The 18,030-nt window shown below is 35.5% G+C and overlaps 1 protein-coding gene across 3 annotated transcripts in view; it reads right to left on the bottom strand.

The window, feature by feature from the left end:
* Window positions 1-18,030, bottom strand: part of UHRF2 (ubiquitin like with PHD and ring finger domains 2) — a 74,416-nt gene that overhangs the window by 46,241 nt on the left and 10,145 nt on the right. For all 3 annotated transcript variants that reach the window (XM_042877417.1, XM_042877418.1, XM_042877420.1), the window contains exons 2-3: window positions 13,796-14,038; window positions 9,101-9,360 (exon numbers count right to left, since the gene is read on the bottom strand). In XM_042877417.1, the coding sequence (XP_042733351.1) occupies window positions 9,101-9,360; window positions 13,796-14,038 (503 nt within the window). The remainder of the gene's footprint in view (window positions 1-9,100; window positions 9,361-13,795; window positions 14,039-18,030) is intronic.

The raw sequence follows: 18,030 nt of genomic DNA, 5'->3' as shown, positions 1-18,030 counted from the left end.
TACGGACAGCTAAGCTTGAGCTACTGGTTCATTCAAATCATAACAAACCCTTCCTAAAGTTTGAAGATAACTGTAAATAAATGAAAAGACGATGCACTTGAACTGAGAAATGAAAATAGGTCTTAAATATTAGAAAAGTAAAGAATTATAAATTAGACAATGCTTAGGTACACAAAAATAAGCAAGAAGTACCCATGAGATTATAAAAATAACGTTAAAAAATTCCAGTGTCACTACTGAAAAAATAAACAAAGAAATGTAATTCACAACAACATGCATTCATAGGAATTTTGACTTAAAAAAAAAAAATCTATTCTCTTCTAAAATTAAGATTTTTTGGTGTCTGTTCTTCCAGAAAGGTCTTTGAACAAATAATTGTAATTTAATCATCAAAAATTATTTTGTGCCAAACTCTGCTTTGTGTCATCTTTGTACCCAAGAAAACTCAGAACAAAAAGCTTCCTTCTGTTTGAGAGCTTCAAAGATTTCCATTGTTAATTACTCCAACTCTGCTCTTGGAAGTATATAAAGAACCCACATAAAGAAGATTGCTAATCCATCATTAATAAAATAAGATACAGAAGATACAATCTATCGTCCCCATTTACAGACAGAAACCTACTGCTTTCCAAAGCAAGTAAAAGGTAGAATCTTCACTGGGGGAATTTTTCACTCATTTTTTACTCACTAGCTGAACAGAAACTTAAGCTTGCAAATCTTCCTTTTGAAGGACCGTTTATGAACAGGTAAGATTTTTCCTTGTCAGATTTCATACTCTTCTCCATCAGGTACCATACACAGAAAGTTTTGCTGCTGTGCCTCTGCACACCAAAAGGCTCTGACAAAGCAGCCTTTGCTAAATCCTAACAGATATTTGACATCTGTCCATAATTCATACCCCAAACTAAACAGATGAAACAGCATTTTGAGTTTAGCTCAAAATCACACACGCAAATACGTTAAGCACAGCAACATTACTCCTCATTATACTGAGTAATAAGCAATGAGTACTTCTACAATAATTTTGGAACCTCAATGTAACAAATGCCACAGTTTATTTCGGTAGGAAAAAAAAAAAAAATAAAATAAAATAAAAAAATCACACCCAACATTAGAAAGTGCCATTCACTCCACGCTCTCCATGCTAACTTTCTAGAAGTTGAGAAGTCTTACTTGCATAAGACACATTATGCAAAAGATGAAGTTTTAACTTATGCAAGAATAATATGTAACTACGTATGTCTACTTTCTGGTATTGTAGGTGTATGGAGATAAACCAAAAGACAATTAATATTTATTCAAGCCTTTAACAAACCTCAACAAAGAAATGAAGAACTCATTCCAAGAACTGCAATCAACAAGTGATAGACAGGAATGCTTAGAAAGATTATTTTCTCACTTACTGCATTACCTATAAAATCCTGCGATGTGATTCTCAAATAAAAACAGAAGCAGTTTCACAGCTATGTTCTAATTAGACTACTTTAAGTTTGCTGAAGTTTTAATGATCATTTGACACAATTCAACCTTTAAACATTATAGACATTTCTTGTCTTTCCATTTTTTCACTACACTCAGCACCTAATATTTGAAAAAGCAAACACAGTAGCAGTAAGTATTATCCAAACACTGATGTTACACTGAGTACTGCTCACTGGAAGTCTTGTATTCACTACCAAGGCACACTCCCTCATAACTTTCCCTTTAATTTAGTTTTCCTGGTAATATTTCTAACTAGATAGTACTATCAGCATAACAAGGCTTACCTCTGATTTACTTCATTACCAGTGAAGTAAAAATTCAGGTATTTCTTGGTATCCACTCATTCCTAAGGCATACAAATACTAAGAAACATGAGTTTCACATCAGAACATAAACAAGACTTTTCAATTCACTGAGAACTTTCAGTGTATCCTTCAAGCCTCTCCCCAAGTGTTGCTAGAACAACTGAAACTGGAAACATAAAATAACTGAAACAAAACGAAAAAGAAGTGCTTCTCTACCTTACTCTGCCATTCTGCGCAGCCACCAGCCAAACTCATTTGAGAGGATGAACAGTACTGAGGATTAGTCTTTTAAATACATCAGGAGGCAAGAACATTTTACAGCCATACAACCAATACATTCTACAACACTGAACTATCAGGCATTGCACACCTGGGAAATGAGGTAAGAGGAAGAAGTAGCCACCTCTTCTGAAAAGAATAACTCTCAATGCTTGAAGAGTGTCTTTTTGTCTCCAAAATTCAATTTATCAACAAGTTGCAGTATGATAACTGTCATCTATTAAATCCCAGACTATTACATTTCAAGGTGAAGTGTGCAAATAAATATTTTGTAAATAAAGCTATTAAGTCTCAACTTCAAACCATTTGTTAAGAAAGCAATAGCAAGTTTAGACTATTATTTCACTGTCTCTTCAGCTAAGAAGGCACTTTAAAGGAGAAAGTGTTGTAGTTTTTATGTCCCTGAAAAGGTTGTTCTTAAAACAAGAAATGATGTGGCTCTTTACCTTGTAACTTTCTCAAAATGTTCTGTGCTCTCCAACAGCCTGAAGTTATAACTTTGATAATTCAAGATTAAGCTACCCATAACAAAGTTTACAAGAATCTCAATCTGTCTAGGACATTTCTTTGAAGGCATACAGAATTACTAAAATTCCTGACTTTTAATTACACCACTATGAAATTTTTTCTTAATATACCTATGCATACATACACACTCTTGAAGAAAATGTAGAACTGTGTATAAATGTGTTATTTTTTAACAGGTTAACAATAGCCTGGACTATCCATAAGCAAAGAAACTTGCCTGAAATATGCAAGACACAGTTAGTATGGATAACGCGTGCAGCAAGACAGAGCGTTTTGAAGTGCCAGCCTTTCACAATCTTTCAGATGCAATGTGCTGTGGTTTTTTTGCCTTTTTCTTTTTTTTTTTTGCCTTTTTTAAAATTGTCCCCTCTCCTTCTAAAAAGGATCAGTAAAACCTTTAAACTTCTACGGGAACTGTTACTCCTCATACAGCACTCTGTGACAACTTCTCTTATTGTCTGCAATCCCGATTAGTCTTGAATAAACAGGGCACATAGAAGAATCAAATAAATTAGTAATCTAGTTGACAATACCTGAAATGCCTTTTTTTCCTACACTTATAGAATGTTCAAAGATTTTACAACAAGAAAATATTTATTCATTTTATCCCTTCATTATTTTATTTAGGCAGGTTGAGACCTAGGGAACTAGTAAGCATTTTAAAGAAATTATTTCCAGCAGGATTACCCCATCTTCCTCCTTCTTAACTACCCTTTCATTATGCATCATTTCCCTGTCCAAATTGAAATTTGTTGCCCAAGTGTGTATTTTTACATCCGCTTCAGCCAGCATGACATACCTACGCTCCTAACATAACTCAAACACTTCAAAAGCAAAGAATCTTAGAGACAATCTCACAAATGCTTCTCAAACAGAAGCAAAACAAAAATTAAATCTTGAATACTGACTTGGTAGGTCAAGGCATTTTAGAACTATTAAACAAGCCTTCCCATTCAAAAGGGAAGCTACCACTGACAGACTGACACAACTGTATTAGCCCTATTTCCATTTAGAAACACAGGAGCCCAGCTCAGTCCCAGATGACTGAGATTAGTCCCTTACAATTACAGGCTACCACACACACACTCGTATTTTCGTGGACACCATTTATGATCTACGAATCTAAAATTATTACGGTATTTTTCACAGTTCACTTCATTTTTATGACATTTTACACAGTTTGTAGAAAACTAAATGACTAATGAGAGTTAAGTCCTGAGCGACGCTTACTTACAGGTATGGTAATAGCACATTCCTGTGTGCCTTTACCATCAAGCAGGCTGTAATCAACTCAGGAGTAATCAGACTTCAAAGAATACTGCAACTTTAACCCTGCCTTAGCAGTCTTGCAGCAGATTTTCAAATTACCATCATCCAACCGTGACAATTGGAAATTGCTGTACCCTTTGATTTTCCAGCTAGTGGCATAAATATCTACAGGTCCTAAAATAAATCTTGCAAAATTACAATTAAAAAAAAAAAAAAAAAAAAAAAGGAAGCACAAGCAAGCTGTGGCTCTCTGTAGAGAGTCTCTGATGGTTAACATCATCTAACAGCTTTCTACAGCATTAATGATGAAGATCCCTCACAGATTGCAGCATTCTCTTCAGACCAAAAAATATTAAGTGCAACAAGATAAGTCTGAGAAACCCACTGAAAGACGGTGCACAGAAAGAGCAGCAAATGCTAATGTAATTAGTAGATCTATCTTCAAAATCCATCAGACAACCAAAGCTGTAAACAAAACAACTTCTGTTTGAAGAACATAGTTGTATAACATCTGTTAACCAATAAAATCATCACCCGTCACCAATAACCAGGTCTATTTTAACAAGACCAAAACATTAACTGATGATATAAAAACCAGTTTTCACACACCTGTAGCTGGAAGTACTCTAAGTTCTGCCCGCATAGAACAAGGAACTTAATAAAGCTTACAGGAATCATTACCAGTTGTAACTGCTATCTGACCACCTAAACTACCTTAACAAAATTGGGCACGTTAACTCACTGATAATCCTGCTTCACGGTGCTTATCTGACAGGCTCTTTACAACACCAAAGACAAGACATCCATGAAAATTCCACCAGGTCATAAACATCCAACACACACCCCAGATAGACAAGAAACAGACCTGACTTGCAGTGAAAGAACTGTCTCCTTGACATTAAGCTATAAGCTTCACCGCACAAGAAAGTACAAAATGAAGACATTAACAAGAAATTGCAAGCTTTTACTTTATACCAATACAAGACATCTTTGCTGTACAAACTACTGAACGCCCTGCTCCTCATATAGTAATTCTTAAGCAGGTAAACAAACTCTGGTAACTACCTACAGTCCCGTCAATTTTAAGATCCAAACATACACAGGATTTATTCCAAGTTCTTTCAAAGAGAAGAAAGCTGAGTCATGTTAAAGACAGGTTTATAGTCTCTTTGCATTAGAAAACAGTTGCCAGAGGCAGAAGAAATGGATGATAGTAATGTATGAAAACAGACAGCGCACCTTAACCTTAATACCAAGAATAGCCATTATACACTTCAACCCATGCAAAGGTGAAACAGAAATACACTGAATAAAGTGGCAGAAAGGGAGAATGACAACAGTGGCACAAACAGGAACACCTGTTTGAAATACTGCCTCCAGGCAAAAGGCTGTGTTAAACTCACTACAGGAGGACTTAACAGGTAGAAGCACTATTTCAACAGATGGATACCAAAGTTGATACCAGAGGCCAAATGAAGCAAACAACTGATAAAACTCTACTTTAATGAAAATAGTGCTCTTAAACAAGAACCACTAGTGTTTTAAAACCTTTCAAAATAAAGAAGGGATATCCCTTCTTTATCCACATCACTAGCAGTCACAGATGGCAGTAAATCTTGTTTAGCCATTAGGAAATTACCCTTATGAAAGCCATTCTAAGCCCTTATTCACAAAGGTTAATTTTTCTTCATTGCAATCCTCCCTAGCTAAGCTTTACCACTGCCCTCTTGTATTCACTTTAACTGTGCCACTTATACAGGAAACAGAACGAACAAAGGAACAAATGAAAACCCTGACAATCAAGAGGAAGTACATTTCTGAAACTATTCAGTCCAAGAATTAGAAGTAGTTTTAGCAAGTGTAGAATTGCAAGGGCTTGGGCAAGACTAATATATAAAACAAGCAGCACCACTTCTAAAACCACTTAAGAAAGGGACAAATCCTGCTTCAGACTCTAAGAAGAGTCATTTCAAGGAGTGACCCAAAAGTTAATTTAATAATAATTAGTTGGATTCTTCACTTGATAGCCTATCAAATATTTTCAGCTAAGAAAACAAAGCCAGAATTTACCTGAAATCTGTTGATACTAGACTTTTTCAAGGATCAAATGTGGAATACACTGGCATCCAATAAAGATTGGACTATGATGCACAACCACAGAATAAAGTACAATCAGTAGCTGGGGCAAAATCAACCTTTACTGAAATTCATAAATACAATTTCTATAAACATTTTGGCTAAAAGAAATTTTACTTAGTTTGTTTGCTCTGACAGATTGTCTCATCCACATGAAAAGTTTGAAAGCAGAAGCATGCTTTGGTATAAATTACTAAGGTGATGTGTGATGTAGCTTAATAACACAATTTCCCTGAGAGGTGGTAGTACAAGAGAATGACTGAGGTGAAGCACCACTTTTGAATAGAATTCTCAGCAATAGACTTCTCAGACAGATGTATCAAACAATGCACAAATCTGTCCCAAACCTGTGAACACAGTGTGAATACTAACGAGTCCGCTAAAAAAGAAGGAAGCAGCAGTTTCAGTCCTTCATTTAAGCTAAGATATGTAGGATCTGTGTGTTTCAGAGATAGCAAGGCAGCTCAGGTCTGCACTTGAGGACTTCACTTACAGGGACAGAAAGCTGTTCCTGAAATGGAGTTGCACGGTACTCTGTACTCTTATGTAAGCACTGCTATCAGCACTACAGGTTCAAAAGGGAAAAAAAGAGGGAAAGGATGTTTGAGCACCTTTTTCTTAGCAGAATAAGTCTACCACAAAACAAAAAAACAAAAAACAGGCATAATAAAGTGTATTTACTATTTATCAGCAAGCCTCAGAGAGAGAGAAGTGGAATAGATCAATTTAATATACTACACGTGCTGCGTCCTCCAGCTATAACCTTTTTGGTGAGATTTTCTTCCAAACAAGCAGAGGGAAAATGCATAAGCATCAGTGACAACTTAAGAAGCTGTGGATGTGTGTCCACCTCTGACATCTCTCCACTGTATTCAAGTAATTTTGATAACCTTACACACACCAGGCTTATGATTTACATTCCACTAGCCATTTTCTTTCTGTTTCAGAAAACTGCAAGTATTTTCATCTCTTGGAAGACTACACTTATTATAGCCAAGGCAGAGCTGAAATTGCCCTACCTAAGAGAATCATATCCTTCAAGAGCTGGAGGATAGCTCCCTCAAGACATAACACAGTAAGAAAAGACAAGACCACAATAAATAAGCGAGGTAGCAGAACACACAGGTTTAACTTAAAAAAAATCCACCAGAACATCCAGGGACAAGTAACTGTGCAGAAGGGAACAGAATATGAACTTCAAAGAAGTGAGAAGTTAAATTAGACTTGACAAACTCTGGAGTAGAGAGGAATTGCTTTGGAAAGTACATCATGCTTTCCTTATTTATCCATAGGAAGCACACTGGCAGCATGCCACATATGTGGTCTACAAAGAGGTAAACACTAATGTATGCAAATCAAGTGCTACAAAAAACACATAACTATTAACACTGAAAAGTGAAATATTTGCACTAAAGGTCAGCAATACTCCTCTAAAATAAAGTAACTGATAGAACTTCAAAGACTTCCTTTCCAAAAGGCCTTCCCACAGTTTGTTTCTGAAAGTTCGAGCATTCAATACCTTACACTGAATTAGTGATTAAAGGCTATGACCTACTGAACGCAAAACTATGTTTCTATGTTTTATCTAATTTTGCTGGCAAGGAACACACAGCTGCTGTCCATCATCTTACAGTAAGAAGAGTAAGAAGTACTTACTAGAGTATACGTAAGTAAAGGTTAGTTCTATTTTTTAGTATGGGTATGCCAAATAAAATCAAACATGTTGTGCAACATTTTCTACTTCAGTACTCTCACTCATGGAAGAAACTAAATCATTCACAAGAGCAGCATAATTCCTCTTACAGTTACAACTATTTCTAAAAATTTTTTGTGCATGGCTCAACTGTATATAGCTACACTGTTAGAAAAAAATAAGTAATCTTTAAGACTTTGAAATCAAACCACAATGCACATATGATTACAATAGAAAGTATTTTGATTATATTTCATGATTAAATTCTTTCCGTGTACTTCAGTATCTGATAAAATATTAGAAAATTAGGAAGTTTAAAATAAAAACTTGAATACTTTAACTTACACAGTTACAGAGAGTTTTATCTCTGAATTTAAGAGTTTTAAAAGTCTATGAAGTTGTAACTGCTGCTAAGAAGAACAACAAAGTGTACTCTATTCAACATGGAAATATTTTTATTTTTCCTTGCAAAAGCAGATTCAGTTACATATTAAAATAACTAAAGTTAAAATAGCTGCTCTAAAAACATCTTTTGAAGATCTAGTTAATACCAAATATACTTCGCTTTTCTTTACATCCAGCTCAGACTGCACAAACTGCAGTGGTTCTACCATTCTCAGTAACAAAAATGTTAAATTCTCAACAATTCTACTCATTCAGATGTTTAACTTGATGTTTCAGCAAATGTTACCTAAGGGGTAAAATAAATAAATAAAAAATAAATAAGTAATTAAGGCCAATTTCTCCAGAATGAAATGATGCAAAACTTGGTTGAAAGAAATCCCTTTAAACTTAGTAAGCAATATGAAGGCTTACTCCAATCCAAACATTGCAGGTGCAGTGTTTTTACTGGAAAAACAGAAGAAAAAAAAAATCACAAGAAAAACACAGCTCTCCCTCAGTGCAATTCTGAATGAAATTTCATGCACTCACGTCATCAAGTTCTCTAAAATAATCGTTTACCAGCAATGCAGGACTGCTATTTTGTGCATAACTATTTCATTTATAATAAAGTTCATCAAGATTGCATACCCAAATTTGCTCACGATACTCCAATGAGAGGAACTGAATAAGCACAGAGAATAGATAAATGATATTTTGTTTGGAAAAAAAAAAAAAAAAAAAAAAACAGTGAAAATTCATTTAAATTTCTTCTTCTCACATACAAAGGATGGATTTTAAAGTTTTATAAAGACAAATTAGGACTTGATTATTTAGGCATGAATATAACAGAACTCCCAATATACTCACTATATCCAACCAAAAAGTGTGATTAGTGAATATTTTAATATTCTTGATACTGAACTTGCTTTCCTTGATTACAAGTTTCTTCAAGAAATTCTTGGTTTATTTATACAAACCAAATAACAGTATGTGATGTCCTCAAAATATTATCAGGAGCACTTACTCATCATACTTGATATGATAAATAGCTTCTTCAGTGTCCATACAGTCTGAATAAGATGTAGATGGTGTACTGTCCAAATTATTTGCATTCTCTCTAGAATGATCTTGACTTAAGCTTCCATTAGTCCTTTTGTAAGTATTACTGCTCTTTCCTTGAGCTTTACCATTCTTATGTCCCTTTGTTGCTCGGGTAACGTTTTCTATATGAGCTTCAAACCAGGCTCCAATGCTGACATCACGTGCATCCACCAACTCATTTATCTGAAAAGAAAATTCAATAATGAATTTATGCTTCTCTTCTACAATCTCAATTAAGAATAAATAAGGCAACTTACCATAAAACTGCTTAACCCTATTAACCTTAATCTGTATAACATTCAACAACATTAACTCATTTAGCTTGAGCAAGTGCATAGTGGCAGGACAAGGAGAAATGTCTTTAATTTGGAAGAGAATAGATACAGACTAGATATTAGGAAGAAATTCCTTAGTATGAGGGTGGTAAGACATTGCAACAGGTTGCCCAGTGAGGCTGTGAATGACCTCTCCCTGAAAGCATTCAAGGCCAGGCTGGATGGGGCTTTGAGCAACGTCGTCTAGTGGGAGCTGTGCCTGCCTGCAGCAGGGGGGTTGGAACTAGATGATCTTAGAGGTCCCTTCCAACTGATACCTTTCTATGATTCTACAAAACTCTATAACCTTGTCAATTGTTATGTGTTAATACTTTACTCTGAAAACTTCATGTGAACTACTTCAAAATTTGCACCAAAAAATGAAGATTGATAATGAGATAAATAATAATTGCTGATGCAGTTTAAGCGTAGGCATAAAACTCAGAAAGAGCAAGTTTGCATTGTACTTTTCAATAGGATGGTTCTGGTTCAAACTGATACTACAAAATAACTCACAGGAACATAGAACAAAATACTGAATACCATCAACAAGCACGCTTTTAATTACTAAAGGAAAATACTGCATGCAAATAGAAATTATGCATTTCTGGAAGCAAAATCCTAAAAGACTCCATTTTATATCTCTACATGAAAACCTTCAAATTAAAAGGCTCTGAAAGGACAAAGTAAAGGCAGCAAACAAATCTGGCTCTTAGGGCTAATATGAGAGGTACAATACAACAGAACAACTACATAAATATCTGCGAGTTCTAAAGGATGTCACAGAACAGTGTAAAAAATAAACCATGCAGAATCAATAGATGTGCCATGACAAAATGAAATGAAAAAAATTCATTCTGATTTTCACCAATCACTAAGTTTTAAGGTACCTCAGGAGATCTATAGTCCAAATTCCTGCTCAAAACAAGATTAAAATTGAACACATAAATTTGTCCAGCACTTTATCTGCTTGCTATGTCTTTCAAACTTCTAGGGATAGATATTCCATACCCTAAGGCAATATTTCAGCTCTTAATAATCCTTATAGTTAAATGGAATCATAGAATCTTTGGAGTTAGAAGAGATCTCTGAAGTAAAAAATTTATCCTTCTATTCAACCTAAATCTACCCTCTTTCAGTTTGAAACCATTTCCTTTTGTCTTTATTATCTCTTTTCAAAGCCCATCTTCTGTCTTTCATTCTCCTGTTTCGTACCTCAGTAAGAAGACTTTTGCATATTTTTGGAAGGTCCTTTCTCTCTCAAAGCCTTCTCTTTCGCAGGTTAGGTAAGACCACTGTGGTATTCTCTTTAAGATGGAAATGCTACTACATTGAACACCTCTGTGACCCCAGCTGAGCTTGCCGAGTTTATCAATACTTTTCTCACACTGAAGCATCCCACATTTGATGCAGATGGTGGTACAGCAAGGGGCAAGTTGAATTACACTTCCTCCAACTAGCTGGCTATGTTCCTCCTGACAGAGCCAGTTCCTGTAGACGCACTGCTGACATCCAGCACTGCCACGGTGCACTGAAAACTGTTTAGCCAATATTACTACAGCTCCAGATGCCACTACAGCAAAGCCACTCCCAAACTGGCTGTCACTGCTCCAGCCTGCTCCATGGGAAAAGGTCAGCTCAATTCAAGTGCAAGACTTGAACTTCTTGAGGTTCAAAAGAAGCCCATTGCTCCTGTTTACACAGACCCTTCTGCATGGCAGACTTGACTTCACACCAGCTACACTACCCAATACATTGGTGTCATAGTCAAAGAATGAGCATTTCCTTTCCATCCTGGCCACCAGTAAAGACACTGAACAGAACAGCTCCTAGATTAGCCATCAAACAGAACAAGAAACAACTAACAATCCAGTTCTCAAGCCAGATATCACTGACAATTCTCAGTCTTCATGAAAAGGAAGAGGAGTTGAGAATTGTTTCACATACCACCAATTCTAAACTGTAATTTAGATAATATACAGTGACCACACAGAGGAATTGTTTAAATTGTTATTTTAACCACTCAACAATAATTAGAACTTTTTTTTTTTTTTTTAAGTGACAGATTCTATACTGGCTACATCTTTTCCTTGGTAGTTGAAACCACAAAGGAGGGCACAAAGACTGATGCTGTTTCGAACACTGAGTAAGTAACACGCATATTGAGCCTAGCTGTAGACAGATAACCAGGAATGCACAAGACTTTGTTCAGAAAAGATTATTTCTTCCTATAACTAGATAACTCCTTATTGTCTGACAAACAATGCAAAATAATAAAATTAATCCATGTATATAGCCATCTGACGTGTCTTAGGTTATGATCTTTTTTGTTGACTTTTATTAAACAAATCTTGTACCTCTGAATTACATTACTTGTCAGAATTCTTAGAGTTTTCTGATTCTACAATCAGAAATCTTCTAGGCGTACCTACTTGTCATCTACAGAATACCTAAGATCAGAATGATTGTACCCTTCCACCAATTATTTTCTTGCTAGATATACTAAAATTATAAAGCTGGTTCAAAAAAGTTACAATTTCACTGATAACTAAGGAGAAAGTGCTAGGTCTCCAGTATTACAGATGGCAAAATTTCCAGGCAACTTGATAGACCAGGTCTCCTTGACTATGTTTGTCAATACTACCATTCCATTTCATTTTCCATTTTAATTCCAGGAAAGAACGGAGGAAAAAAAAGAAAAAAAACACTTCAGAGAAACTGAATACCACTTAGCATTCTTCAAGATACTCTTTAATATTCCTTTTCTTTGATCAGCTTACCCTCTATGACCTTCCATTCCTCTGGTCTTCTCCCTATTCTATTACGTATAATCCCTAAGCATAAAGGGTAAAACATCACAATTGAAGAATTAGGTTTATTTTCATTGTAATGGATGTAGACTAAAAAGAAAGCAAGGATGAACACAATCTTGTGTCCTAACATTTTAAGATGTCAATTTCACATCTCCCTCATTTTTTCCAACAATGAGCTATAAAACTAATTGCACAGAGTGCTGCTGGGATATATCGTAATTTAGCACTTAACATCTGAAATGTGGTGTAACAGTTTAAATCAATCTAACAGTTTCCCATCTGGATGACGGGTTTGAATATGAACATTCCTTCAAATGAGACAAAGACATAGAAGTACGGCATTTGCAGCCTTCTCTTCTCTTGCTGAATAATGTCCATTACAAAAAGAATAACAAATACTTCTCAGGAAAGTACAATATTACCATTACCTGTACATATACATGCTTCTAAATACTCAGCTACCTAGTAAATCTGGAAATTGCCCATTTTCTGTTTAAATTAAGTTTCTGGTATCCTAAATGCAATCCTACATAACAATATGGAAAAATTCTGAAAGGGACAAGAACTATCAATAAAAAAGACATGATTACTAAATAAAGTAATAAAATCACATCCATTGTATTACATATGAAGTTCTAGTTTATCTCATACTGACAAATATTACTATTAAAACTTGTATTTGATCAGAGTGAAAATAAATAAATAGGGAAAAAGTCACACTTTTTCCACAGATTCCCTCCCCATGGATTTTTCTCCTCAGTTTACAGAAAGCACTACTGCTTCCCAGGTACCTTAAGCTTACTAGAGGACACAAAACACTTACTGAAAAACAGGTTTAGGAGAAAATATTATGTTACAGTTTAGGAACACACACAAAGGCCACAACAGCCTGGTACAGGAATACATGACTATAAATCACAGAATTGTAGGGGTTGGAAGGGACCTCCAGAGATCATCGAGTCCAACCCCCTGCCAAAGCAGGTTCCCTACACCAGGTCACACAGGTAGGCATCCAGGCAGGTCTTGAACATCTCCAGAGAAGGAGACTCCACCACCTCCCTGGGCAGCCTGTTAAATGAAGTCATTTTAAAAAACCTAACTATAATACTACCCTCAAATAACTCCTGAAAATCAGATTACCTAATCAATATGACTGAACTTTGAAAACACAACACTCTCAATTAGACATGAAATAGTTAAAATTTTAAGTCAGTTCTTTAAATCAATTTAACACTAATAAAATATATTCATCAGTGAAGCTTCATGAATCTGCACAGATACCTATACAAGTTCAGTCTAATTTACTTTCATCCAAGTGGGAAATTATTTCAGATCATGAAAGACAGTAATAAAGACACATACCTATATATATAAACATGTATATATTTACATGTATACATCTCTATATACGATTAAAAAAAAAAAAACTTGAACAGTAAAACTAAACCTGAAAGTAAAAGATAAGTTTTCAGTTTTTAAAGCCTTACATACCTTGTACAATCCTATGCCAGGATCAATGAGAAACGAGCGAGATGATGTAGATGGCTGACTAGGTGATCCACTGCTTGGTTTTTTTACTTTGTTCTTACAGTTAGAAATAGCACAGGGATTGACTTCTCCATCTTGATCAGTCACAGAAGCAGCAGCAGGAGCTTCAGATTCAGAACGTATCAAAAGCTGAACAATGTCATTGAGTCCAACATTGTAATCAAATAACGTGTGTCCATCTTCTAGCTGTCAAAAGAAAACAAGGTGGAATTTTACAACTATAGAAGTAACTGGTTTACAGATCTTTCTTTCATAGACCATAATTACACCATTAGACCATAAATTTGTGTCAAAGTTATTTAAGGGAGAAGCCAACTACTTCAGTTAAATAAAAGCCTGTGTCTTGAATAAATGCTGAGAGTGTAAAATTAGAAATAGACATTTTTACAGACTTTGGATCTTCTTTTTATAGAAGAAAAAAAAGCAGGAAGGATGAAGAAGCAGAAAAAGACAGAACTAGGAAGGAATTCTCAATCCTCTCACTGGCAGTCTTCTATTACATTAAAATGATCTCAGGACAGACAAAAGAAGAGTGAAAGTTTATTCCTTTATCCTCTCTGCCTCTTCAAGGAAAAAAAACCCACCCATATGGAAGGATGAAGTACAGTTAGAGACAAAGGCCATACTCAAGATATGAGTCAGTTTTCCTTCCACAATGCTAAGACCTGTGTAAAAAAATAGAAATATATAATCAATTACTCTCTTTACTCCTGTTAACTACCACACCCACAGCGCACTGCAACACTGTAGTTACCTACAGTTGATGAAGTGTGCACTCCCCTAAAGCCCAGTGCACTGAAGTCACAAATGAGACTCCAGATGTTTCATTCATTGTTTGGTTACACAGTAGCCTAAAGCAAGCAGAACTAAATACAAAATAAGGCTACTGATTATTCTCTGTTGTACTCTCAATAGAACAACTGTTCCACATTTGACAACTACGGGAACTACCCAACTTCAAGTTTTCAAACCAGTTAGACAAAAAGCATACTGAAGATCTTGATGATATGCTCCATCAGTTTCAATTACCAAACAAATTGAAATCTCAAGTATTCTTCTACAGGTGACTGCCAACACTGACTCAGGTACCTAGAGCCCTAGAATTTCATACCAACTAGCAAGCTACTTACACAAATTCAACTAACCTTTCTCCTCCCACCATCTTGCAGAACCCCACGCTTCTGACAAGTCTTGAACACATAGGACACAAGAGTTCTTGCAGCTCTATGACAATCCATATTTGTAAGCTTTTCATACTACCAGAGGTCTGTGTTATTACTGTTAAGGTCATTGAAGTTTACAAAAAAAATGGGGATTCTTGCATTCAAAATATATATAAACCCAAAACAAATATAAATAACTATCTTGTAATAATATATTTGATGGGAAAAATGATACATATCTCAATGAATTTCTGGAGCTGCTTCTTCACATTATTCTTGGCTCATCTTGAAGACTCAATCCTCCTGCAAACAATTTGTTTTTGAAATGTCTTATAAAATTTCACCCTACATTTTAAAGTAAAAAGAAAATTCAGCAGTAGTTCCAGAAACTAGGCTACTACTGGAATAACAAATCAGATATTACTGGAGACAACATAACTTTTGCTTCATCTTGTCTATTCCAGCTAGACTGGACAATCTCTAGATTGTTAGATAACATAATCTCTGTTAGCATAATTTCCAGAATCCGATGGAATAAGGGAAGCTTCTGGCAACCAGTGTAGTGATGGGTAAAGTACTTTGCTTCTGGTGGACTGGAAATATATAGGCAACGTACAAGTGGGAACAAATAAACACCATTATCGATCCCTTTTTAAAACATAGCATGTATATGCTGACAGAAAATAAACAGTGCCACAAAATAACTGAAGTCTAAAGCCAAGTCAGTGAAGAACTAAATCTGAACAGCTTGAATGTTCTACCATGATTAAGTAGTGTTAACAGTTGTTGAATGGTTTACGGGCTGGCTTGGCCCAGTTCCTTGACTAGCGGGGCACAGGGATCTGCAGATCCGCGTCTCTGGAAAGGGGAAACAGGGGACCCAGAATGATTAAAAGCAGCGGCAATGATCCGAAGACAAACAAACTAATTTACTAAATATGGAATCAGAATGCAAGGTAAGACACTACAATACAATATAATACAGCATAGTTAGAATTGGAACTAATAAATCAAATATAATGAGAGAGAGTGTTTGAAAGGTGGAAAGGCCTCACCATAACACTGAGGTGAGACAAGCAGTCAAATAGCAGGGAGGAGAACCGAAGGAAAAAAGGGCACCAGCTGACCCTGCCAGGGGTTGTATCTCCTCTCTGACCACAAAGCGTTTTGGGGATTTAGTTCTCCTCTTCCAGACAGGTGCCTGGAACTGTAGCACTAACTCTTTAACTCCCAGTGCACTACATGATGTTATGATGTGGAATACTGATAATCAAAAATCATAAAACCATGACAAGCACAAAATTCAATGTCTAGTTATAACAACCTGATCTAGCTGCCAATCTCCCAGTTTGTTGCTGGGAAGTTGGGACAGATGACCTTTAATGGTCCCTTCCAACTCAAACGATTTAATGATTCTATGAATTGCGATTTATTTACCAATTATGACTCAGATTAATTTGTATATTCTGTCCACAAACTAGTTATGTCCATTAGCATGAGAAAGAGTTAAAGAAAGGAGAATGCTTGAATTATAAGTAGTCTGTCTAGGAATATGTACTATGTTCTGAGAGTCACGCAGATCTATGCTATGTCATGAATAGCCCATGTCATGAAGAAGAAGCCTTTTCCAACAACTCACACGCTACTTATCATACAATGACTACTCGCATTCCTTAAAAAGAATTAAAGTAAGACCTGGTTAACATAAATTAAATGGTCAGACTAACCCAGTGATTTCCAAGTCGTTTATAATAAATTAGCATTCTGCTCGCAGTTTGTTTGGGTTTTTTCTTCATTTTTTTTTTTTAATTAGTTTTCTTTCCAGGAGTAGTTTATGATTATAGACTGATCTATGACTAGTGATGTCATGTTTAAATCTGAAAGCAAAGTAACAAAGATAAGATTACAGACTTCAAACGAGGCAGGATATGGAGTTTGGTAGAGTCAGGGAAAGAACATCTGTTTGTACCATGAGCAAAAACATATTCCTGGAATATTAGCAAAAGGTACAGATTTAGACCAAATCAATGACTTCTAATATTGCCTTATTCTGTGGACAAGGGTGTTCTGTTTTAACGAAACAAAGCCTAATAAAATCAAGCTCACGCAATTTGACTTACATTAATCTAACTAACGTGTGTATCTACAAGTCTACCTATACCCAGCATTATTGCATCACTGAGAATTGAAAACTTAAGAGTAACAAAGTTGGAAAACAATCAGCATTTAAAGAGCTCCATGCAACAACCAGAACAATAAAAAACTGCAAGACAATGCTTCTTGAATTACTCTTGACACTATTCTGATGTTAACATAACAAAAATCTTTGCTAATAAGGTCATATCCTCAGACCTCTGTAGCAAGAGAACAATAACATATCAAATCACTCTCCAGCCTATCTGTCCAGCCAGATCGAAAATTTTAAAACCATCCCAGAATACAATTTTTCTTAGCAAAAATAACCATCAGGAAAAAAAAAAAAAAAAAAAAAAAAAAAAACCCCTCCCCAAAAAAGACCCCTCACTCCTCCTATTCCCTGCAAACAACGCCCTATGTTATCAGAATTCATGGAAGCATTACAGAATTGAATACTCCCAGAAATATAAACAATAACCCTCAGAAAAATTAAGTATCCAACATACGAAAGTAGAAAAACTTCTTCAAAAATATTATGGTTACTTGTTGGAATGGGTGCTGAACCAGTAATTCCACACTCACCTTTGCAATATGCTCAGTTCTAAGAATACTTTTTGCATGAGTATACAAACTCATCCCACTGCACTACATAAAGGTACTAACAGGAATCCCTGAAAATACATTTGCCTGGACAGCATGTTAAATGAAAAGAAAGAAATATTATTTGTTTTTTTTTTTCCAACCACTGAGTGTTTAAGGACACTCCTGTTCTCAAGTTCATAAACACAAATGACAAGCAAAAGTAATCAGGCAAATACTAGACTGTCAAGCTATATCTCAATTTCTTAATGGGTTGTTAAAGCCTGCATGAAAGCAAAA

This window comes from Lagopus leucura, unplaced genomic scaffold, assembly GCF_019238085.1.
Source record: "Lagopus leucura isolate 7727_CA_CO unplaced genomic scaffold, USGS_WTPT01 Super-Scaffold_100018, whole genome shotgun sequence".
Classification (NCBI taxonomy): Eukaryota; Metazoa; Chordata; class Aves; order Galliformes; family Phasianidae; genus Lagopus; species Lagopus leucura.
This window is presented reverse-complemented; position numbering and strand designations above follow the sequence as displayed.